Raw genomic sequence first — 22,520 nt, 5'->3', positions numbered from 1 at the left:
AGCAGGTTTTCACTTCAGCCCTACAGCAGTGAGGCAGGGGATGAGGGAGCCCTAAGGACACTGCATGGATATCTCCATGACATTGGGGTGCATTTGTGCAGGACCACCCACCAGGCTTGTGCACCTGCTGGCGTGGTGTGCTCAGTGTGCACCATACTCCAGTGTGTTGCTGATGTGAAAGCTAAAGCTGAGCTCCTCATTCTCTGGGGGCTGCTACTGCCAGGGGGATGTGATTGGACTTGGTGAAGTGAGTAATGTTTTAAATTAAAAAATTAATCCTTAATCAGCCGCCTGGCTGGACCAGACAAGGCATTTTGTGTGACAGAGAAAAGGCTGGAGAGTGAGCTCTCAGGGGAAGTAGGGCAGCCGGTACAGATCCCCCGGCCCCCTTGCACAGTAACCAGGGCTCCTGCCCAGCCACCCTGGGCTGCCCAACACACCTCCACCCCAGGCTGGCTCCCCACAGCCATCACCCCTGGCAAGGCCTGAGGTGCAAGCAGGAAAGCCCTGAATCCACAAATGCCACCGTGGCCCCCACCAGCTCACCCTTCCTTCTGCTCTGCCCACCTCATCCCTGCTATCCTCTCCAGCAGCCCCCGCAGCACCCCCACCCATGCCCACCCACTCAGGCCAGCTGGGGCTCAGCTCCCAGGCAGCAGTTTTAATTAGATTGCAATCCTATTACATAGCTGCCTGCCCACCCGCAGTTGCTAATCCTGTTAGGCATCCAGTAAATCTCCCTGTAGCTGGGCTCTGTCCCCAGGGTACAAGGAGGGGGCTGCTGGCAGGAGGGTTCTGCAGAGCCAGGATGTGACCACTGGGGTGCAGAGCTTTTCCTGGGGACTCACCCCTGACAACCCCTGCAATGCTGGGAAGAGCCCAGGGGGTTGGAGCAGTCCCCAGAGAGGGTTTGCCCTCTCCTCTGGTCCATCCTGCCCCCTGTGAGATGCAGAAGCAGGGTAGAAATGCCCTGTCCATGAGCCACAAACACAAAGCCCAGATGTTTGCCACCTTACCACTAGTCATGACTGGGTCCAGTGGGTGCTGAGCCCATGGGTCTGACCACAGGGCAGGATGAGGAACAGGGGCTGAGAAAGGGTTGTCCTAACCCTTTCTCCCAGGTACCAGATGGGGTGGGTACAGTCCCCAGTGTATATCCCCAGATGCAATGGCCCCTCCCACTGATGCCCTGTCCTGCAGACAGGACAGTTGGTCATGGTTGGTGGCAATAACAGGGACACAGCATCACTGCTCCTGGGTGATGCACCCACATGTGAAGCACTGAGGGAGGTTGCTCTGGGCAGCAGGTGACACCACAGGGCTGTGTGCTTCTGTGGATGTGGCCCTTGCAGGCAGTGCACTCTCAGACCGATGCATCACCACGGCAGGCAGCATCACCACCAATCCCCAGTGGCAACTACCCCCAGGGTTATGGGCTCCCCACAGTCCTGCCAGCTTGGGGTGGACCCTGGCTGCCCTGGCGCAGCATAGCTACCCATGGGTCAGGTAATACAGCTGTCCTGTGGAGCACAATGCCATTACAAAGTTATTCCAGCTCCACAGCCTGCCCTGCAGCGAGCCAAAAGACTGCAGTCCCTGGCCCCCCACCTCTTGCTTGATGCCGGACCTGGGTCAGCCCCAGAGCAGCCCACTGCAGAGTGGCATCTCTTGCTATGGACCCCTGAGCAAGAGCGAGAGACCATTGCCATTCACCCCTTTAGACTGGCTATGTCCCCCAGGCACCTGCACGGCCCAGCAAAGAAAGGAGCACGGCCCCAGCTCAGCCTTGAGCCCCCCCAGCTCTGCACCATACCGAGTCACAGCAACTCCCGGAGACAAGTTCAGCCAGGCTGTAATTGCAAGAACAAGGTGGCACGGGTGGCTGTGAGCCCACCCAGAGGAGTCCTGGCGCTCCTGGCGATGGGTGGCTGGCAGAGAGAGCAGATGCCAGGCCCCACGGGGTTGCTGTCCGTGCCAGAGGAGTCCGGGCTGCCGTTGGCATCAGCTGGTACAAATGCTGTTGATGGAGGCCACAGCTGGGTCAACAAGCCCCAGCTCCTCCTGTTCATTGACGCAGAGCTGGTACCCGCAGCCCTTGCGCCGGGGCAGCGGCCCCATGCGCCTGCTGGACTTGGCGCGGGGTGGCAGCAGGAAGCCGACGCTGCCAGCGATGAGCAGGTGCCAGATGCTGTGGATGTAGAAGTAGTTCTCCTCCGTCTCCACGAAGGCGTAGAGCAGCACGGCAGCCGCAGCAATCAGTGCTCCCGGGCACAGGTAGAAAGCCCAGCGCTTCCAGGTTGGTGGGTAGCAGTGGCGGCGCCGGATGGTGCGAGCCGTCTGCAGTAGGTAAAAGGAGGGCTGGAAGAGGCAGCCCCAGCAGGGACAGGCACAGCCCCTGTGCCACAATGCCGCATCTCCAGGAGCCAGAGAGGGGCATTCATGGGGAAAGGTGGGGGTAGCAGAGGGGAGATGTTGGTGGGACAGTGGTGCTAGACAGCTGGGCAGGATGCTGAGTGCAGCCAGGATGGGGACCTAAGAGAACAGGGACAATATCTCCTTACCCAAGCGATGGCCATGATCCCTAAGGCGAATAGGCTGGGCCCCAGCAGGTTCCAGAGCCCATGGCGGTCCATCTGCAGAGCCATGGAGAGCAGCATTGCCCCCAGCAGGTACAGCACCTGTGGGGCAGCAGGGCACTCATCAGGATAGGTCCTCTCTGTGCCCCCCCCTCGTGCCATGTTCCCACACTTGCCTGCTTGACAATGGGCTGGAGCCGGGCCATGGCGATGACGGTGACCCAAACAGACATGAGGGAGCCCAGGAAGTCACAGAACTGCAGCACATCATACTCCATGATGCAGAACACCACGATGCCTGGCTGGTCACAAGCATGGTAAAACTGGGGTAACAGGGAAAGGGTGTGAGACCAGCCCTGCACAGCCCTGGCCCCTCGCCTCCCCCTGACAGCCACCCCCACGCCATGCTCACAGTGGAGAAGAACATGGTGAAGATGTAGACAGCAGCTTCCAGGAGGTAGTGGCTGCGGACAGCAATGGCCACGGGAGGCACGAACATGACATTGCTGAGGCACAGCAGCAGTGTGGAGAGGAGCTGGAAGCCATAGGAGAAAGCTTCGGCATTGTCCGTGCAGCCCCAGCCATTCCAGCCTGTGGTCAGGGAGAGCCACCATCACCCCTGCAGCACTCACAGGGGCTGCGGAGGGAGCAGGGAAGCCCCTTTCCAGTGCCCTATGGAGACTTATAGCGGGGGGACTGATAGGGTGCGCAATCCCCAGGGAGGACGCCAGTGGGGGTCCTGGGTGCAGAGGACACCATGGGTGCCTGGGGCAGCTCTCACCAGCTTTGCACTCGCAGGCGGCATACAGGTAGTTGTTGGTGCGCAGCAGCTTGCACTGGCCATAGATGCCACAGTCATTGATGCAGGGTGAGAGATAGGCACGCAGGTACACCTCGGCCGTCACATTGGTGCAGGGCTCGAACCTGTGGTACAGGAGAAGGGGATCAGCCCCTGCCTTGTGCCCCTTGAGCATCTCCTGCCTCCACCAGAGGCACCTGTCACACCCACACTTGGCAGGTGATGGAAGACTGGGTGAACGCAGAAATAGGCTGCTTCGGTGCTACATATGGCAGCTGAGAGCTAGTCCCCCAGGATCTTGTGTGCTGCAATTGTCTGGGCCAGGCTGGGCAGGCAGGAGGAATGTGGCTGCGCTTAGACCCTCTTTGCCTTTTGCAACTCAATCAGCTGGCTCTTATTTCGTTTGGATTTTGCTGTGCTAACACCATGCCCTGCAATGCCTTCATGTGACTGTGTCATGGAAGGACTGACTGCAACTGGCAACACAGTGTGAACTAGAAACACAGTGAAGTCAGAGCAGGCACAGCATCCCGGCTGCCCTGCACCTCCAATGTACACAGCTCTGGGCACACCCAGCACCTCAGCAGCTCCAGCACGCAGGAGCACAGATGAGCCCATGCCCCAACAGCATGCACCTACTGCTGCCTGTGCAAACACAGGCACCCTGACGTGCGTGAACTTGCACACAGTGCTGTCTGCACACATGCACAGCGCACGTCTGCACATCTTCTGTCCCTATGTGTACTGACACAGTCAAATCTGCACATGTGCACACAGAACACACACAACCCTGTCTGCTTGCACAAACGCAAACATGCACACAGAGCCATCTACATGTGTGCACCCAAACATGCATGCAGTGCTGTCTGCATACATTCACCAAACACCGAGTGCTGCCTACATACATGCACTGAACATGCACACAGCACCATCTCCTCAGCACAGAGCCCCACATGCACTCACATCTACAGACACACACACACACACATACACCACAGTCCCTCTTCTCCACGGGGCTCTCAGGCAGACACACAGGCCAGGAGCAGAGCCACAGACACATGACCAGTCCCTAGAGAGGCTGAGCAGAGCAAGGGCACAGCAGCCTGACCAGAGAGCCAAGCCCTGTCCTCGCAGTGACAGCCCAGCTCCCTCCCAGGCATGGGTACAGATGGACACTGCTGCGGAGATGGGCAGGCACCAACAGATGCATGGCGTTCACAAGCTGACAGGCACTTCCTAAACACAAGACAGAGGGAAAAGCCGCAGGGACCCACAGATGGTCAGGCAGGCACAGGATAGAACCATCCATGCCCACGCAGGCACTCACGCGGTGAGACACAGCTCGTGAAGCCACGTGCACACACGTGAGCACTGACATGCAGCTCAGGGGCCAGGCACACCCACGGACCCACAGTGCACATGGATGCAGGCCATGGTGGGGACATCCCTTCTGGGCACGCAGGGAGGGGCCAGACAGAGTCTCTTACCCGTGCTCTGTGGCACAGAGCGAGCGCAGGCTCAGGTACCAGCTGCCCGTCTGGGGGTAGGGGATCCGCAGGCGGCTGAGGCTGGCTGTGGCGTTGACGGAGAGCAGGAAGCCTGCCAGGGACTCTGCGGGCCGGGACAAGTCCAGGTGAGCAGGGGAGGAGGCCACTGCTTCCCCTGGGCAGAGCTGGGACAGGGACAGAGCACCCCATGCCAGGTTCCAGGGCCAGATGCCCCCACGGTCTCTGCCATCTCCTACCCAGCCTCTTGCCAGACACATGCAGGGGTGTGACTCCCACAGCCATGGCAAGCTGGACATGCACAGCCCAGCCTACCTGTCTCACAGGTGACCGAGGAGTTGTCACCAGACGTCAGCGGGACTTCATGGTTCAGACACCCAAACACCGTCACGTTCTCACCACACAGAGAGCTCTGACAGCAGAGGAGGAGATGGCCCTAAGCTAAGGATGTCCCCTGCTCTGACAGCACCCAGATCACATCACACTACCTAGCAGTGCCCTAACCCACTGCCCATCACCCAAGAACAACCCCAAATCCAGGCCATCATCCTGCCCTTGGAGCACCCTAATCTGTGCTCCATTACCCTTGAGCTTCCAAACTATGGCCCATGACCCAAGAGTCCCCCAAATCCTGTCCCTTCCCCTGTTGCAGCTTTGACATGACCCATCTCCCAGCCCATTTCCCCTGGGCTGCCCTGCCCCGTCCAGGATGCAATGTCGCCATCTCACCACGTTGAGCCGCAGCTCCAGGTTGAGCACCCCACCACTGTCCAGCACTGGTAGCAGGTTGATGACGAAGACAGCAGGGCGGTCGGGTGGTACTGACACATTGGGCCCAAAGAAGATGTAGAAGTGGACGGAGAAGGTGTCCAGCTCATTGCGCAGCGTGGGGCGGACCGGCCAGCACCGTTCACCAGCAGGCGAGGTGATGGGGATGGGGACCGGGTGCTTTGTGCTGTTGGGGCTGGTCGGTGGAGGGCTGTCCCCCAGCGCCAGCCCACCCGCAGAGCCAAAGGAGTGGGGCATGTTCATGGAGGCACTGGAGGGCAGGAAGGGTGGCCGGGCCAGGCTGGGTCGGGAGCAGTCTGGGGGACAGAGCCATCAGCAAGGGCACACACAGATTTCTCAGCCCCCTCTTAGTTCCCGCATCCCTTTCTTGCCCACTGCTTACCTCCATCTGCAACCCATGCCCAACACCTCCCAGTGTCCCCATCCCAGCAGAGCTGGGTAGAACCCTGTGCCCAGCTGAGGCCAGATCCTGGGGGCATCCTTTATCACCCAGCAGTCACCCAAGCAGAGGCAAGACCATGGCCCCCTCGCCCCTGCCCCCCCATACCTCCCTGTGCACCCTCACCTGTGAGCTGCACGTTGACCTGAAAGGAGACAGTGCCTGGCACCCCAGGGTGTTTCTCCACCAGCACATAGTACCAGTGCTGCCAGAAGGGCAGGTCCAGTGTCAGCTGGCAGGGAGCATGTTCCCGGCAGTCCAGAGCCGTGGAGTTGTGCAGGGGGGGAGCCTTGGCCCTCACACGCAGCCAGAGCGGGCAGCCCTCAACCCCGCGGCATCGCAGCACCTCCACCAGCACCCGCGATGTGTAGCTGGGCACAAACACCCTGCAGGACAGCGGTGTCATGTCCTGCCTCTCAGCATGGACCAACGAGGCTGGGGAGGCAAGCCAGAGGGATGGAGCACCCTCAGCTCCTCACCCTGGGGATGCCTCCTCCTTAGAAGACCCTCTCACACTCACTTGTAAAGGTAGGAGCGGTTGTGGGGGGCCATGCTCTGCTCAGTGATGAAGCCAGGGTACAGCACAGCAATGTTCACCAGGCGCTGCACAATAAGCTGTGGCTGGAAGAGATACTGGCACTCCTCGTAGAGCCCCTGCACCAGCAGAACAGTCAGCTCAGGGCAGGGGGCACAGGGCACTATCCCCACTTGGGACACCAGCCCCAGGCACTGCCAGCCCAGAACAGTCACACCCCAGGAGAGCAGTGCAGTGAGCCCGGCCACCCCACAGTCCCCACAAGCCCTTCACCTTGACGGAGATCTTGCCTTCATCTTTGGGTAGGTGGGCAGCCAGGAACCAGTCCCCAGGCAGTGGGCTGGTGACATTGAACACTCCTGTGGTGCGGTTGGGCAGGGTCCAGGTGAGGGTCAGTGCGAAGGAGCCAGGGACAGCTGTGTCCCTGGGGAAGTGCGTGTGCAACGGGTTAATGACGGAGGGAGCCCCTGAGCGGAAATACCTGCAGGCAACACAGCAATTAACAGGATGCAGGCTAGGTATCATAGCAGGGCCAGCATGCCCTACACATGGGATTCTGTCCTCCATGCTATTAGGAAGCTCAAAGACTTTATGGGAAGCCATTTGTAAGCTGGGACCTTGCTGGAGACTGTGAGCCTCCCAGGGTGGGTGTTCAAGCAAAACCGTTCATGTATGAAAAGCACAAAAGATCAGAGCCTGCAATGGTCCTGGGGAAGATGAATCATGGGGAGCGAGCATGCATGTGTATGTGTGTGCATCTGTGTGCATCTGTGCACAAGTGCATACCTGCATATGCATGTGTGTGCATGAGCGCTCCTCTGTATGTGTGCATGTGCATACGTGTACGTACATGTGCACGTGCAAGCAAGAAGCAGACAGGAGCAGCCAGGCTCCAGGGCAAGTTCAGGCAGGGAGCAGCAGGGGCAGGCAAGAAGGAAACAGACAGGGCAGGCTGCTTACTTACACGGTGATGCTACGATCTGGGCATTGGTCCCCGAAAGTGCCACCCTGCTCCTTGAAGGTGATGAGGTTCCAGACAGCGATGACTGTGTCCTCAGGGATGTGGAAGTGGAAGAGCTCAATGCTGGCAAAGGAGCGGAAGGGGCTGAGCTTGCGTGGTGTGCGGGTGAAGTAGTCAGTCACAAAGAGTCCATCTGTAGAGGACACCCAAGGGGCTCTCAGCAGGGTGAAGGACTAGGTGGGTTGCAGCACCCCTCCCAGACCAGGCCGACCCATCCAGGCTCTGAACATGTCCCAAAATCAGCAGCCTGGAGGCAGGAAGGGCTGGTACTGTGCCATTTCAGTGAGTCCCTAGGGCTGATGTCAGCTGTGCTCAGCTGTGCCTCCCAGCCCTGGCACAGTCTGCATCATGCCTGGTTCAGCATTGCCTCAAGCCCAGTTCCCCAAGCTGTGGGCACTCACCCTCTGGAGCCAGCTCACCTCTTTCAACTCATCATCCTCTTCAGTGAGGACCCGCTCCCTGCATTTACCTCTAATAAAGGGCCATTCCTTATGGCTCCAGCCCTGCCCCAACAGGTCAGCTCCCACAGGGACATAGATGTCCCCTTCTCTGCCTGCCAAGGAGGCTCAGCACAGAGCCCATCATAAACCACAGAGTCCCACCCTAGAGCCAGGAGAAGCAGCAAGCAGTGCACTGCCTGGACAGCCTCCCAGCTCTCCCATGGTTTGCGGAGGAGGAATGGTGCACATATGTGTGCACATATGCACACGTGGGTGCTGTCTGCATGCACAACAAAGTGGAGGTGTGCACACCCACATGGATGGGTGTGCATGCTGTGCACACCCCCATGTCTGCAAGATACCCCCTTCAAGTCCGCAGCACACACTGGGGCCACTTCCCCTTGCCCAACTGTCTGACAGTTTGATTTCCAGGGATTTCTAGGAGCCGCAGTACCAGAGGGTCAGCCACTTCCTCAGCACAGTAGAGACAAAGGAGACCTGGTCTCCACACAGCGGCTTTAACTTCACCCTACCATTGCCACAATTCTCCAGTGCCAGCCCGGCAGACCCATCCATTACTCCCCAGAGATGCACCAAGGATGAGATGCACCTCCTGACAAGCTGCCAGCAAGTGGGACACCAGCAGAGAATGGGCTGGGAGCAGGGCTGTGTCCAGGAGGACTCATCCACTGGCGAGTGGGATAGCTGAGAAGAAGGGCTGCTTTGCACAGCATGCACCTGGCTGGAAGTGCGTGCATGTGCTTGTGTGCACCTGTGTTTGTGCTGCCTATGTGCAGCCCCAGCCAGCTGTACACTGACACGCTTCTGCTCCCTTGCCTGGAACAAAGGCAGCTCCCCCTCCCCTTCACTTCCAGGCGAAACAAGCCAGACATTAAATACCTGTCTCAATGCAAGAGCACCTGATCCCAATCTCCCCACCATGAACCACCAAGCCACTCTAGAGCTCCCCTCCCCAGCCGGGGATAGTGACCTGGCAGGAGACCCCAGAAAGGAGGGGATGTCGAATGCAGCTCTAGGAAGTGGCATGGCAGAAGCACTCAGAGCTTCCCAGTCCCAGCACGCTTCTCCCCATACCCACTCGCCCAGGGCAAGGCAGGAGGAGCCGACTGCAGGCAGAGGGTCAGTCTGAAAGCCCCGTGTCGGTGTGGCCAGAGCACGGGAGAGCTGCTGGAGGACGGAACGAGATTTCCAACCCATGGAAGGTGGGTGGAGAAGGAGGAAAGCAAGTGCCCCTTTGCCTCAGGCCAGCGGCCGGCGCCGCAGGATCTTCCACCCCCGGACCACAGCCCCACGCCGCGGCCGGCCGTCAGCACCGCGGACAGCTCCCGCCGTCGCTCAGCACCGCGGACAGCTCCCGCCACAGCCCCACCGCTGCCCCACGGCGACCCTCGCGCCGCGGCCCGGCCCCGCGGGACAGGCAGCCCCCGGCCAGCTGCCCCGCTCCCTTAGGGGTGCCCCCTCCAAGTCCCTGGGTCCCCTTCCGCACCCCCGTCACCAAGCCCGCTCCCTGTGCCCCATGGCACACTCATCGCCTCTCACAGTCCCGCCGATGTCCCCCCCCGTCGCATCCCGACGCCTCCTGCGCGCACATCCCCCTCTCCCCGCGGGCTGTCCAACCCCGCTGCCCCGCTGCACGCGCACAGCCCTCTGCCCTGCATCGGTAGCCCCCCAGGCCCGCGGCCCGTGCACATGCCACCGCCCCCCCCACCAGGGGGTTCCACTGCACTTGCACCGCCTGCGTCCCCCTGGCACCCACACCTCCGTGACCCACTGCACATTGATCTCCGTGGCCCACCGCACGGGTACCCCGCGCCCCACGGCGGGCTTATCGTCATGCCCCACCGCACGCACATCCTGGCGCCCCATTGCACAGGCATCTGGCACCCTCTGCACGTGCAGCCCCGTGCCCCGTTACGCAAACACCCCACGGCACACGCATCCTCTGTCCCGTCGCACCCACCTCGTGCCCTGTTGCAGGAGCACCTCCTGCCCCATTGCCCGCACACCCCGAACCCAGCCGGGCCTACCTCCGTGCCCTGTTGCACACGTGCCCCAAATCCCACTGCGTGTGCCCCCCGCCCCGCCTTGCACAGACTCACCTGTCCCACTGCACGTGTATCCTGCATCTCACAGCAAGCGGATGCTGCGCGCCGCTGCTTGCACCCCTGTGCCCCATCCTCACCCACCCCCGCCCCACTGCGTGCACGCCCCACATCCCATAGCTCATGTACCTCATACCTGTCGCAAGCTCGTCCCCCTGCCCCACAACGCGGCCACCCTTCCCCCCACCGCACACGCAGCCCCTCGCCCCACAGCGCGCAGACCTCCCACCCACTGCACACACCCGCCTCACGGCACGCGCACTCCGCGCCCCATGGCGTATGCACCCCATTCACGGCTCCACGCGCCCCCGTGCTTGTGCATCCCCCCGTCCCACGGCACGCGCCCTCCACGCATGTGCGCACCCTGCGCCCCATCCCGTGGGCTCGTCCCTGTGCCCCGTCGCGCTTGTGCCCCACACGCGTCGCACGCCCCCCCCCCCGGCCCGCGCCCCCGGCCCCGCGGCACTCACCGGCGGGCGGCGGCGGGAGGAGGAGCGGCAGGAGCAGCAGCGGGAGGCCGAGGCGGGGGGCGAGTGGCCGCCGCTGCCCGCCGCCCCCGCCGCCCCGCCGGCCCATCCCGCCGCGCCGGCTGCCGTGGGGCGCGCGCCGCCAGCAGCCCCGCCGCGCACCGGCGCCCATGACGTCACCCGCCCCGCCCCCCAGGGCCGCCCCCGCGCGACCATTGGCCCCCACGCGTGTCACTCGCCGGCGGCAGCCCCCCGCCCCCCTGAGCGACTCGATTCCCCCGGGGTGGTCCCGCCGCTGCTCGGGGCACCGAGATGGGTGGGAACGGGGAGACGGGGCTGGGGACAGGGACACGGGGCTGGGGTCAGGAATATGGCCTAGGGGCAGAACCATGGGGCTGGCAACAGAGACACGGGCCGGGAATGGAGACACAGGGGTTGGAACAGGAACACAGGCTGGGGACAGGGTCATGGGGCTGAGGTCGGGGACATAGGCTGGGGACAGAGACAATGGCTGGGGACAGTGATACGGGGCTGGGGGGACAGGGACACAGGCTGGGGACAGGGGCTTGGGGCTCGGGACAGGGATATGGCCGGGGGACAGAGATATGGGGCTGAAGGAGAGGAACATGGGGCTTGGGGCTGGCACTGGGGCTGGTCACAAGCATATAAGCTGGGGACAGGGACCTAAGGCTGAGGGCAAAGATGCAGTCTGGGGACAGGGATAAGGTTTGGGGCACAGGGGCATAAGCTGGGGTTAGGGACACGGGGCTGGGAGACAGGGGACATGAAGCTGGGATGCAGGTGGCCATGGGGCTAAGCTACAAGAGGGACACAGGACTTAGGTGAAATGGGCTGTGGGGATGTGGTGTAGGAGGACAAGGGGGCTACAATGCCAGGGGCAAACAGGGATCCTGTGGAGGGGGGATGTGAAATAGCAAGGGCTACTTATGAGGGCTGGGGGGGGCTACCTATCGGGGCTGTCTGATGGGGATCAGGTATTTTGCTAACAGCAGCCACCGTCTTGTTGTAATAAATTATTTATCTTACATAGAGGAGGTGTCTGTGACAGAGGGTCTGGGCACTGCCTGAGGGGATGAGGGCATCCCGACTGGAAATGATCTCACCATGCTTCCCCAAACTCCCCTGACATCATCCCCAAACTCCCCTGACATCACCATCCTCCCTGACCGCGGTGAAGGCGGGGGTGGGGGGTATCCGTGGCCACAGCTCTGCTCCTGGGAGCGCTCTGCCCTGTGCCAGCCCCGCTCCCACCCCATTCCCCCATAACGGAGCACCGTGGAGCTGCGGGGGGAGCAGCCGCCCCCCGGTGGTCCGGCCTGGCTGCCCAGCGGCCCCCCCCGCCAAGCGCAGCCCCCCTCCAGGCATGACTGAGCGCCGCCTCCCGGCTCAGACCCCCCGGGGCACGGCTCCAGGCCGGTGGCCCCTGGCACAAGAGGGATGAACGAGGCCCGCGGTCCCTCCGGGAGCAGCCTGGACCCTCTCTCCTTGGGAAGGGGACGGGGGAGTCTGGTGTGTGCGTGTCCCTGTCCCAGATACTCCCCAAAGGCCCCCGGGTCCCGCCAGAGCTCCACAGGACAGACCCGTCCGCGGTGAGCAGCACCGGTGGGCGTGGGTACCCGTGGGGGTGCTGAGCCAGGCGGGTCCTCCATGGGGAGCCCGCCGCCGCCCTGGGCGAGGGGAGAGCACCGGAGCCGGGGCGGGAGCGGGGTTCCCGGAGCCAGGCAGCCGGCGGGTGGCAGGGGAAGGGCAGGGTGGGCTGCAGCAGCCCTACACCCCCCCCATCCCTCCAGGAGGTGCCCTTTAGCCCCTCGTCCCCAGGGTGTTCGGTGTTGCAACGCAGCACCGGGGCCAGGCCGGCCACGAAGGACGCGGCGCGCCCGCGGCAGGACCGCCGGGGGCTCCCCGCTGCCGCCTGGGGGCTAGCAGGGGAGGACTGTGCCCGCCCCCGGCCCGTCTCCCGGTTTGTTCCGGTCCCGATGGGCTCTCCCAGTGCCGGCCTGGTCCGGCCGGGTTGCCCCCGCTTCCCCCCGCTCGGTGCCGGTCCCGGTCCCCGCGCCTTGTGCCAGTACCGGCGGCGGAGAGGCGTTTGCTCCTCCTGCCGCCAGGGGGCACTGATTGGTGAGTGGCGCCAGTAGCGCGACGCTGTGGTGACGCCACTTCCGGCGCCGTTCCCGCGCGGGCACGGAGTGCTGCTGGTTTCGGACCCCGGGACCCTCCGGCCCAGCCCAGGCCCAGGCCCAGGCCCAGGCCCGGTCCCGCCTCGCCCCGCCCCGCCCGGCACCGGCACCCCCTGGGGCTATGGAGTTCCCGGACGCTCTCTTCCCCTGCTACTTCGGCGCTGGCCCGCCCCGGGAGGAGGGGGGCCCCGCTCCGGCCGCTGGCTGGGGCGAGCACGGGCAGGTGCTGGGGGCTGGCCGTTCCAGCCGCCAGGTGAGGCCGCGGCGCAGCCCGCTCCGCCCTGCCCCGGGGTTCGGGCCGGGCCGGGGGAGCCCGGCGAGGGGCGGGCAGGAGCAGCTTTCACCTCTTGCCTCCGCGCCCTGCAGGCCGAGACGGCGTTCGTGCCCCACCGCGGCCAGACGGGCGAGAGCTGGGAACCTGCCGACGCCGCTGCGGTGCCTTTTCTGCCTCCCAACGAGAGTGAGGGTCGCGGGGGGCGGGAAGGGGTATGTTGCGTGGTGCGGGGTGGGGGGGGACACGATGATGACACACGGGACAGACATCCCATGCCACCTCTGCACCCACCTGCCAAGCTGCCCTGCACCTCAAGGTCCCTGCTGGTTCTGCCACACTCACATGGGCAGCTTTTGCAGCTCTCCCAGGGATACTGGCACAGGAGGGAGTGGGGATGGGTGAGCCATTGCCCTGCAGTGCTGCAACGGGGTCCTGCTGCTTATGCAGTACCAACCAGCTGCTGCCGTCTCCCCGCAGGCTGCTGCATCCCCTCGCTCACACCTCAGGACATTCTCTACCGTGGCTTCCTGCGCAGGAAGCTCCGGACAGACAAGTCTGGAGCCACCTTGAACTTCACCAAGCAGGTAGGATCTGGGGCACCATGTCCCACCGAGGCCCTGGGAGGTGGCATGGAATCTCTGCATTTCCCAGCCCCTCTCTGTCCTTCCCACACAGCTGGGCCATTTCTTTGTGGATCACCCAGAAGATGCATTTGGCTCCCTTGGACAGCTGCTGCACAAGAACTTCTACCTGGGCAACTCCAAGGTGACGGTCAGTGTCCATCCAGGTGTGACAGCGCCATCCCGGACTCCTCCCCTTGCAACTGCCAGCCTCAACCTCTGACTCCTTGTCTTCCCTGCAGAGACGGGCTCGGAGCAGTACTATCCGGATGACGGCCCTGATGGAGGAAATTGCCCGTCTGGAGGCCAGGCGGTAAGTGTCCCCATGGCCCCTGCCCTGGAGAGGCCTGAGGGTACTCCTGCTCTCTCCCCCTGCCTGACGCCATCTGTACCCTTGCAGAGGCTGCCCCCAGCAGTACCTCACCTCCCGTCTGCGTTGGTTCTCCCACCTCAGCCGCGACTGGCTCTTTGAGGTGCCGCTGGGGCTGCTGGGGGACTGCGTGCATGAGGACCTGCTGCTACAGTGGGCCGGCCTCCTCTTCGATGACGGCCCTACAGGGGGGGCACTGGCCTGGCTGCCCCCCAGAGATGGGGGGGCACACAGAGGCTGCCTGGTGTACCCCGGAGGGAAGGCCATGAACCACCTCTGTATCCTTACCCACGGGGTGTCCCCAGGGAGGGAAGTGGGGATTGTGTTGCACTGCCCTTAGCTGGCACCCCAGATTTCCAGGACGTGGTGCTGAAGGAGCTGCCCCGCACCCGGGGCTCCCCAGCCCAATTTGAGCTCAATGGGCGCATCCGGCAAGTGGCTGCCACTCGGGTGGATAGGGAAGGTGAGCCAGCCCCAGGATCCATACCCAGGATCTGTACCTCGGGCTGGGCAGGGTGTGGGGTGGAGAGGTGGCAGGGAACCCTCAAAACCATGCCTTCTCACGTGCTGCCTGCTGTCCCCTTGTCAGATTTTGTTGGTATCCGCTCAGACTATCACTGCGGTGTTTGGAGGGTGCCAGGCAGGACAGGGGCAACCCCCACCCCACTGCAGGTCATCCGTACCAGCGTGCCTGCCTCCTGCCTCACTGTCAGGTAGGCACTGGGGGAACAGAGCTTTGCAAGGAGTGGGAGGCTGCTTCTTCTGCAGCCCTCCCCTCTGTGGTGGGTGATCTCACCTCTGTGCTGATGCCATGCCCACATCCTGCAGCCCTCACCTACCTGGGGAACTGGCTGTCTGCACCCAGAGTGGAGCCGTCTACCTCTGGAGCGTTGAGACAGGGTGAGATGGGGCACTCAGGGCTGGACCGGGCTTGTACAGACCCCTAGATCTCAGTGGTATGGAGGGGCTCAAGTGAGAGCAGCAGCTCAGCCCTGTGCTGGCATTGTTTTCTCCCCACAGGCTGCAGAAGCTCCGACATGACCCCCAGACTATGTTTTTTTGTGACCATTCACCCTGGCGCTGGAGCGAATTCACAGCCCACCCGCGGGTGCTGAGCTGTGCTGACCGCACTGGCGTGCAGTGCCTGGACACCCGGGTGAGCCCGGGAGGGTGGGCACGGGGCTCGTGCTGGCTGGGGGAGTGTGTTCCTTGGCCCCGAGTGCTGACAGTGCCCCACTCTGCTGCTGCAGGCCCCCGAGAGATGCTACTTCAACTTGTTCAAGGCAGGTGAGGCAAATGGTTGCCAACAGGGTGAGCGCGTGGTGCTGCCCATGTACCTGGGCAGGGCTCACCCCTTCCAGCACCTCATTGCTTCCCAGGTGAGTCCCACCACACCTGGGAGGGACAGCCATGGGCTGGGGGGGGGAACGGGACACTGTGGCACAGCCCTGGCTGCCAGTGCCCATGGGGCTGGGGGATTGCCCAGCTGAGGGGGGCTGCCACGGTGTGTTGTGTTGAGACCCCCAAGCTGTGCCTGCCCTCCCAGTTCTCTGTGTATGTGCTGGATGAGCGGTTGCCGCTGGTGCCTGTGCTGAAGTGGACGCACATGATGAAGGATCCCCCTCTCTTTGCCCATCTGATGCCAGGAGGCCCCGGGAGGAGCCATAAGGTGCTGCTTGGTGCATCTCGCACCCAGGAGCTGTTGATGCTGCAATACCAGGGTGAGATGGGGTTTCGGTGGTGCTGTGGGGCTGGGTCTCCTCTGTGCCTGCATCCCAGCCTCCTCACTGCTGGCACCAGCTGTTATCCTGGCATTGGTGCTCACTGGCTAGTTTTTGGTGTGTTCTTCCACAGGGGGCAGGCAGTCGGCCTGCCGGCTGGTGGGACCTCCACAGAAGCTGCACAGCATCGCCGGCTGCCTGCAGCACTTTCCCACGCAGCTCCCGCACCGCCACCACCTGCTTCAGCAGCGCCTCAGTGCCCCAGCTACTGGTGGGTGTCCCACGCCGCCTGGGTGTGCAGGTCCTGGAGAAGAGAAAGTGGGCTGGAGTGGGGAGTGTAGCCCTTGCTGTGCCCTGCGGGGTAGTGGCTGAAAAAGCAAAAGCAAAGCCCTGAACAGCCCTGGGCAAGAGATCAGTGACCTAGAAGAGGATATGGGGGACAGGAGCCAGCAGTGATTGTGCACATGCCAGGGCTGGGGGTGATAGGCTGAGGGTGATGGCAGCCCCCACTGCTGGTCAGGCCCCAGGAGGGGCCCTAGGGCTGGAACACCTGTGTCAATGACTTTCCTGTCCCAGCAGGGCTGGCTGCTGCACTGCAGAAGGACGGACCACATGAGTCCCTGCTGGTTTTCCAGCTCTCTGAGGCTGGGGATGTCTTCTGCCAGAGGCTGACCCATGAGGCAGTGAAGCCCCCTGCAGTCATCTCCAGGACTGAGGCCACGGCAGGGCCTGGCTCTTCCCCTCTATTTGAGATTCCAGCCAGCAGCCCACCAGGCTTGGGCAGAGAGGACAAAGACGAGGTGGAGGAAGAGCAGACCTTCTATTTGTCCAACCTGGAGGTGATTTTCAATGAGGAGGAGGAGGAAGAGGATGCAGACACATCAGCGGCCCTGGAGGAAGCTGAGCTCCCCCAGGAGCCCTGTGCTAGCCCCCAGCCCTCCCGGGCGGAGCCCAGCCCAGCTACGGCCATACGGTACTGCCGGTGGCTGAAGGCCCTTTCCAAGGGCTGCAGGGAGCACCCCAGGCAGGCTAGTCCCGACACCTTCAGCCAGAAGCGCCTCTTCACCCGTAAAGAGCTGGAGTGGCCACCTGGCCCCAGTGCCCTGCACAGGCAGGTGCGCCAACAGCTGCGCCAGGCCATGCGGGAAGGGGGGTGCATCCGGCGCTGGGACCCCCCAGGCCCCCAGGCCCCTGCCCTCCTGCAGCCGGCAGAGGGTCTGGACGCCCTGAGCACCCGCCTGACGAAGGCCTGGTCCCGGGACTGGGAGCAGTCGTGGGAGGAGAGGATGAGCTTCAACATGGCGCAGAGGCAGCAGGCGTTGCGGGAGCGGCGGCAGCGGCAGAAGCGATCCCGGGGCCGTCGCAGCCTTTCGGCTAGCTTCACCTCCTCCCTCACCTACCAGTCCGAATTGTCGCAGCCCAGCGATGGGGCCCCCGACCCGCGCCCCCCCAAAGGGGAGCCCCCCAAAGCAGGGCTCTCCGCCGGGTGGCAGCCCCCTCCCGGCATCGCCGCTGCACGACGACGAGCTCCTGTCCTCCCAGAGCCTGCGCAGCCGCGGCATCCCGAAGGAGCGGCGCAAGACGCTGCGGGACTACCTGGCGGTGTGGGCCGAGGTGCCCCCCGAGCCGCCGGAGCCCCCCGGCAGCCAGGCCAGCCAGCAGTGCATCCCCTCCTCCCAGAGCCAGCTCTCCTCCCAGAGCCAGCTCTCCTCCGCCTCCCAGCCCCGCCGCAAGCGGCCGCGCATGGGCTTCTGAGCACCAATAAACGCCGCCTGGCCAGTCCCCCGCCCCGGGCCGTCACTGGGGTGGGGGGGGTGGTGCTGCGCCGCCACGCGGGGTCACGGTACCCGTCGGTGCGGTGCGGAGGGGCAGCGGGAGTCGCGCTTGTGTTGCACTCCTTCAACAAGTCGTTGCTTGTGTTGCGGGGCAGCTCCTTCAGCACCACGTCCTGGAAATCTGGGGTGCCAGCTAAGGGCAGTGCAACACAATCCCCACTTCCCTCCCTGGGGACACCCCGTGGGTAAGGATACAGAGGTGGTTCATGGCCTTCCCTCCGGGGTACACCAGGCAGCCTCTGTGTGCCCCCCCATCTCTGGGGGGCAGCCAGGCCCGTGCCCCCCCTGTAGGGCCGTCATCGAAGAGGAGGCCGGCCCACTGTAGCAGCAGGTCCTCATGCACGCAGTCCCCCAGCACTGCAACACAAGTTGTTGTTGCAACAAGTTGTGTTGCAACACAAGGGGGACGCGCGCGGGGACGGGGGAGTCACGCGTGGGCGCAGGCGCGGGCGGGCACTTTAAGGCGCCGGTGGGGAGGTGGGGGCAGGGGTGGGAGTGGCAGGAGCGGGAGCCAATGGGGCGGAGGGGGCGGGGCCGGCGCGACGGTGATGGCGGCGGTGCTGGCGAGGGGCTTGGCGCGCGGCTGGGCTGCGCGGGGCGCGCTGTGCGCGGGGCAGGTGGGCGCGGAGGGGGGTGGGGGGAGGGGTGGGCCTCGTCCCTGCGCCAGGCTCGCTGCTGCTCCCACCCGCGGGCAATGTCTGTGGGCGGTGTGAGTCCCGCCGTGGGCACCGGCCCCCAACGCTCCGGCGACAACGGGGCCTCGGAGCACCAGTGTGCACCCGCGTGAACCCCCCCTCGTCGCTCCCGTGCGTGTCGCCCGCGCGTGCATCCTCCCTGCCACGCCCACGGGTATCAGCCCCGCGTGCACCCCCTGCGTGCACCCCCAGTGAATCCCGTCGCACGCGGTCACCCCCACGCCCATCCCCCCTTACCCCAGCCTGCACCCGTGCGTCATCCCCATCCCGTGACCCCCCGGTGCACCCTCCCCGTGGGACACGGCCCCCGTGTGCCCCCATGTGCAGAGCCCCCCCCCATGTACACACACACCTCGCCACTCCCAATCGCGTCCCCCACGCACCCCCTCCCCCTTGCACGCGGTGTCCCCGCGGCCCGCGTGGGCAGCCCCTAAGGCCCCTGTGTCCCCCGGCCCAGCGGCGGGCGGCGGCGGCAGCGCCCGGCGGGCAGGACGGGGAGGTGGGCAAGGCGCGGCGGGCAGCGGCGGCTAGCGAGAGGGCGGGCGGGCAGCCCACCATCTTCAGCAAGATCATCGCCCGCAGCGTGCCGGCCACCATCCTCTACGAAGATGACAAGGTAGGGGGACAGCAGGGCACGTGTCCCATGGGAGGGGGAGGAGGGCAGCACCCATGGGTGCGGGGCTCACCCTGCTCCCACCCTGCCGCCAGTGTCTGGTCTTCCGCGATGTGGCCCCCCCAAGCCCCCGTTCACTTCCTGGTGATCCCCAAGCGCCCCATCCCCCGCATCAGCAGTGTGGGTCCCCAGGACACAGAGGTGAGTCCAGGCGGGTCTCCGGGATATTTGGGGGTGGGGGAGTGACACATGCCCGGTACCGACCGTCCCGTTCTCCCCCTGCAGCTCCTGGGGCACTTGCTGGTGGTGGCAGCACGCACGGCGCAGGCGGAGGGGCTGGTGGAGGGCTACCGCCTCGGTGAGTTGTTGTCCCGTGCTGTGCCACGGGGTAGGAGGACCCTTGCCGGTGGTCCCGGGTGGCTGGGGGTGTGCAGGAGGGGTGGCCTGACCGCCTGTCCCTCTCCTGGCAGTGATCAACGACGGGAAACATGGTGCCCAGTCCGTGTACCACCTGCACCTCCATGTGCTGGGGGGGCGGCAGATGGGCTGGCCCCCTGGCTAAGCCCACCGCCCACCCACTGCCCCCCAATAAAGCATCTCCTTGGCAGAGGCTTGGGTGGTTTTGTGTCCGGGTGGCCCTCGTGGGGGTGGGGGTGGCTAGCCTGGGCAGGGGTGGCCCTGGGTGCTGCAGAGCAGTGAAGACATGCCAGTGGGACCCAGGGTGTGGACACGGGTGGGACTTGGTGCCCTGCTTCTTGGAGTGGGGGCCTGGGCTCCCCACATCCCAACTGGTCGTGCTGGAGATTCTCTGGAGCCCCCCTGCTGGAGGAGGTTTTTAAGGGGTGCCCACATCCCACAGGCAGAAGGCCCATGCTGGTGCTGGGCAAGCGGGGAGCAGGCTGGGTGTCATGGAGGTGTCCCCGAGCTGGGGAACATCCCAGAGCAGTGCCAGCAGCACCCACATACCCTGGGCCACCCACCCAGCCCCACTGCCATGATAGAGCCCCAGCACTCCTGTGTGCCCCCGCCCCCGCAACATGTGCACCGCTGTGCAGAACACCTCGCACCACACACCCTCTGTGCGTGTACCACCATGCAAAACAGTGTCATGCACCCCAGACCCCCATCGCACAGCGCAGGCACAAAGCAGTGGGTGGGTGGCAGGGGGGATGCACGCGGGGGCGACACGTGTGGGGGTGATGGGGGTTCACGCGGTGGTGAAGGCGGGTGCACACAGGCCACTCACAGACCCCTTGTGCACCCCAGGCCCCTTGCGCACGCACCACCATGTGGAACACATGGCGTTGCAAGCCGCAGACCCCACCTCCTGAATGGCAAGCACAGCAGCACCCCACGCACACAGCACGTGTGTGTGTGCACGCTGAGCTTGCACGCACGTGCCTGCCTGCGGCCGCGGCCAACTCTGGGGGGGCTGCGCATGCTGGGGGGCTGGCACGTGTGCAGCTGCGTGCTCGCTGCCCCGCGCCTCCTTCTCCCGCGCCTCCTTCTCCCGCGCCGTGCTGGCCACCGCTGGGCGCCGTGGGCTATATTTAGTGGCGGGGGCCGGTGCTGGCGCAGCGCACGGGCCCACCTGGCACCGCCGGCGGGGCCACCTGGGCCCCTGCCAGCCGCACAGGGGACCGCAGCCTGCCGGGGAGAATGGCCGCTCTGTTCAGCCTCCGGCTCGGTGGCGCTGGTGGCGGGGGGCCGCCCGGGAGCGGCACAGGGCCGTGGCAGAGTCCAGTCACTTCACCCCCGCTCCCTGCCTCCCCACCCAGTGTAGTGTGGGGAGTGTTTCTGGGGTGTAAACGAACCTTAAAAATGTTGGATGATGATGCTTCCCACCTCTGAGACCTGCTCAAGCCTCATCACGGGCTGGGGCCACTCCTGGACGTGGGACAGCCCTGTCTCGTGGCGGGGGACCCCAGAGAGGGGCGGGGGTCCCCATCTCCCCAGGGACCCCAAGGAGGGGCCAAGGATCCCCAGTGCATCATCCCCCAGAGCTCACCTGGAGCAGTCCCCAGGAATGCCGAGCCTGGCAGAGGGTGAGTGCTGGCACAGGAGATCAGAGGACAGACGCCTGCAATTGTGTTTGCTTCTGCACCAGGTTTATTTTTTCAGTCCTGAAGCATCCCCAGGGCAGCACAGCCCCATAGTGCTGGGCCTGGGAGGGGTGAGGTGGGGGGGTGATGGCTGTTTTCTCAGCCAAAGACTATCACAAATGACGCAAGTTCCCAAAAGAGCAGGGCGGGGAGTGGTGGGGGATGTGTCAGCCAGCGAGAGGCAGCCAGATGTGCTCCAGCAGCGTCAGGGCTGCTGCCCCACAGCAGTGCCCCATGTGCCACCCCGGAGCAGCTTGCCCCACAGTGAGTGCACACCCTTGGGCTGGCATCGCCAGGGTCCTTGTATCACACTACTGTGGTGTCTTCAGTGTCCCTTGGCTTCCCCAGGCACCCATGCTGCCTGGCCAGGCTTTTGGCTGCTCTGGGGACAAGCCCACCTGTGTCTGGTGGGGAAGCCAGGGACCCTCCTGGGAAGAGCACCCTGGGGTGCATGAGCTGACCTATGGGTGCAGCTCAGGGGCCAGCCCTAGGCCCAGGGCCAAGCATGGGGGCACGACCAACAGGATGCACCCCAACACCTTTGCAGCGAGCACCCAGCCCTTGGCACATACAGGCACCCACCCCCAGCCGCAGCAGGTCTGGTGCAGTCCAAGCATTGAAGGGGGGGGGGGGCCTTTGCTGAGCCTGAGCTCTGGGGCATGTCTCTCCCTCCTCCCTGCAGCTGCTTAGCAGATGGGCTTGGAGAAGCCCTTGTTTGGCACAGGGCCTAGCACCCGGAGGGGAAAGCTGTCCCCGCTGGGGGCCCCGGCCGGCCGAGGCCAGAGGGGCCAGGCACATCCCCAGCCAGGAAAAACAGAGGCCCCAGCGCCGAGCACGTGGTGGCCCCGGCAGCACACACCGCAGAACGCTGGAATAACAGCCCTCGCGACGGAGCCTGCTGCGCGCTATCAAAGGGCCCTTCTTCTGCCTGGCCTCGGCGGGGACGGGGGCCCAGTGAGGGCTGGCGGCAAGGGGGGCTGCTCCATGCCTGTGGGGGACCAGCTGGGCCCATCCTGCCCTGTCACCCAGGGCCAGCCATGGGTCCCTGACAGGCGCACCCAAGGGCCAGGCCCAAATAGCAGGGGAGGGTCACTTGGGTCAACTCATGGGGAGCAGTGTGTCCCCAGGAGCCCGGTGCCAGGCACGTCCCTCCTGCCACCCCGGTGGGGCCCAGCTGCCCTGGCCCGGGCACAGTGCCCACCTGCCCTGTCCCCTGAGAGCCTCTGGGGCCACCCCTGTCACAAGGCCACACCCAGTGAGCACTGTCTGGGCCCAGGCCTCCTCCCTGGCCAAGGCACCAGGGCAGCCCGGGGCAGGGTGACACGAATCCCCGGCTGGGGGGTGCCACAGTCCTGGGCCGGGCCATGTGCCTTCATGCCTTCCTGCCCCAGCCACGCC

At 64.5% G+C, this 22,520-nt stretch overlaps 3 protein-coding genes across 3 annotated transcripts; 2 read left to right on the top strand and 1 right to left on the bottom strand.

Annotated features, from left to right (window-relative positions):
• Positions 1 to 1,835: 1,835 nt before the first annotated feature.
• On the bottom strand, positions 1,836 to 10,832 carry TMEM8B (transmembrane protein 8B). The gene is made up of 13 exons (XM_055791700.1): positions 10,698 to 10,832; positions 7,608 to 7,797; positions 6,917 to 7,124; positions 6,629 to 6,762; positions 6,235 to 6,494; positions 5,610 to 5,965; positions 5,196 to 5,292; positions 4,863 to 4,986; positions 3,358 to 3,500; positions 2,989 to 3,167; positions 2,753 to 2,899; positions 2,562 to 2,678; positions 1,836 to 2,337 (listed from the first exon to the last, which is right to left on the bottom strand). The coding sequence occupies exons 1-13, from the start codon at positions 10,801 to 10,803 to the stop codon at positions 2,002 to 2,004; spliced, it is 2,397 nt and encodes a 798-aa protein (XP_055647675.1). The 5' UTR covers positions 10,804 to 10,832; the 3' UTR covers positions 1,836 to 2,001.
• A 2,061-nt stretch (positions 10,833 to 12,893) lies between these two features.
• On the top strand, positions 12,894 to 17,659 carry TAF1C (TATA-box binding protein associated factor, RNA polymerase I subunit C). Its single transcript, XM_055791580.1, is given in 15 exon segments — positions 12,894 to 13,145; positions 13,259 to 13,352; positions 13,644 to 13,750; positions 13,842 to 13,937; positions 14,029 to 14,099; positions 14,187 to 14,434; positions 14,509 to 14,619; positions 14,746 to 14,869; positions 14,985 to 15,056; positions 15,177 to 15,312; positions 15,407 to 15,535; positions 15,703 to 15,877; positions 16,011 to 16,148; positions 16,457 to 17,351; positions 17,353 to 17,659. Coding segments are annotated over 15 exon segments (2,808 nt in total). The 5' UTR covers positions 12,894 to 13,013; the 3' UTR covers positions 17,633 to 17,659.
• Positions 17,660 to 18,244: 585 nt separating this feature from the next.
• On the top strand, positions 18,245 to 19,630 carry HINT2 (histidine triad nucleotide binding protein 2). Its single transcript, XM_055790943.1, is given in 6 exon segments — positions 18,245 to 18,329; positions 18,865 to 19,023; positions 19,116 to 19,139; positions 19,141 to 19,221; positions 19,306 to 19,378; positions 19,491 to 19,630. Coding segments are annotated over 6 exon segments (498 nt in total). The 5' UTR covers positions 18,245 to 18,260; the 3' UTR covers positions 19,583 to 19,630.
• The last annotated feature ends 2,890 nt before the right edge of the window (positions 19,631 to 22,520 follow it).

Source organism: Falco peregrinus, chromosome Z (genome assembly GCF_023634155.1).
Source record: "Falco peregrinus isolate bFalPer1 chromosome Z, bFalPer1.pri, whole genome shotgun sequence".
NCBI classification, from domain to species: domain Eukaryota; kingdom Metazoa; phylum Chordata; class Aves; order Falconiformes; family Falconidae; genus Falco; species Falco peregrinus.
The sequence above is the reverse complement of the archived record's forward strand: the minus strand, read 5'-3'. Positions and strand labels throughout refer to the sequence as shown.

Excerpts from the sequence above, each read along its gene's own strand:
- TMEM8B (XM_055791700.1), bottom strand. The coding sequence starts at position 10,803 with ATGGGCCGGCGGGGCGGCGGGGGCGGCGGGCAGCGGCGGCCACTCGCC. Across the intron at positions 5,293-5,609 it reads TGGAGCTGCGGCTCAACGTG|AGCTCTCTGTGTGGTGAGAA; the intron begins GTGAGATGGCGA and ends CTCTGCTGTCAG. Across the intron at positions 2,900-2,988 it reads TCACCATGTTCTTCTCCACT|TTTTACCATGCTTGTGACCA; the intron begins GTGAGCATGGCG and ends CTGTTACCCCAG.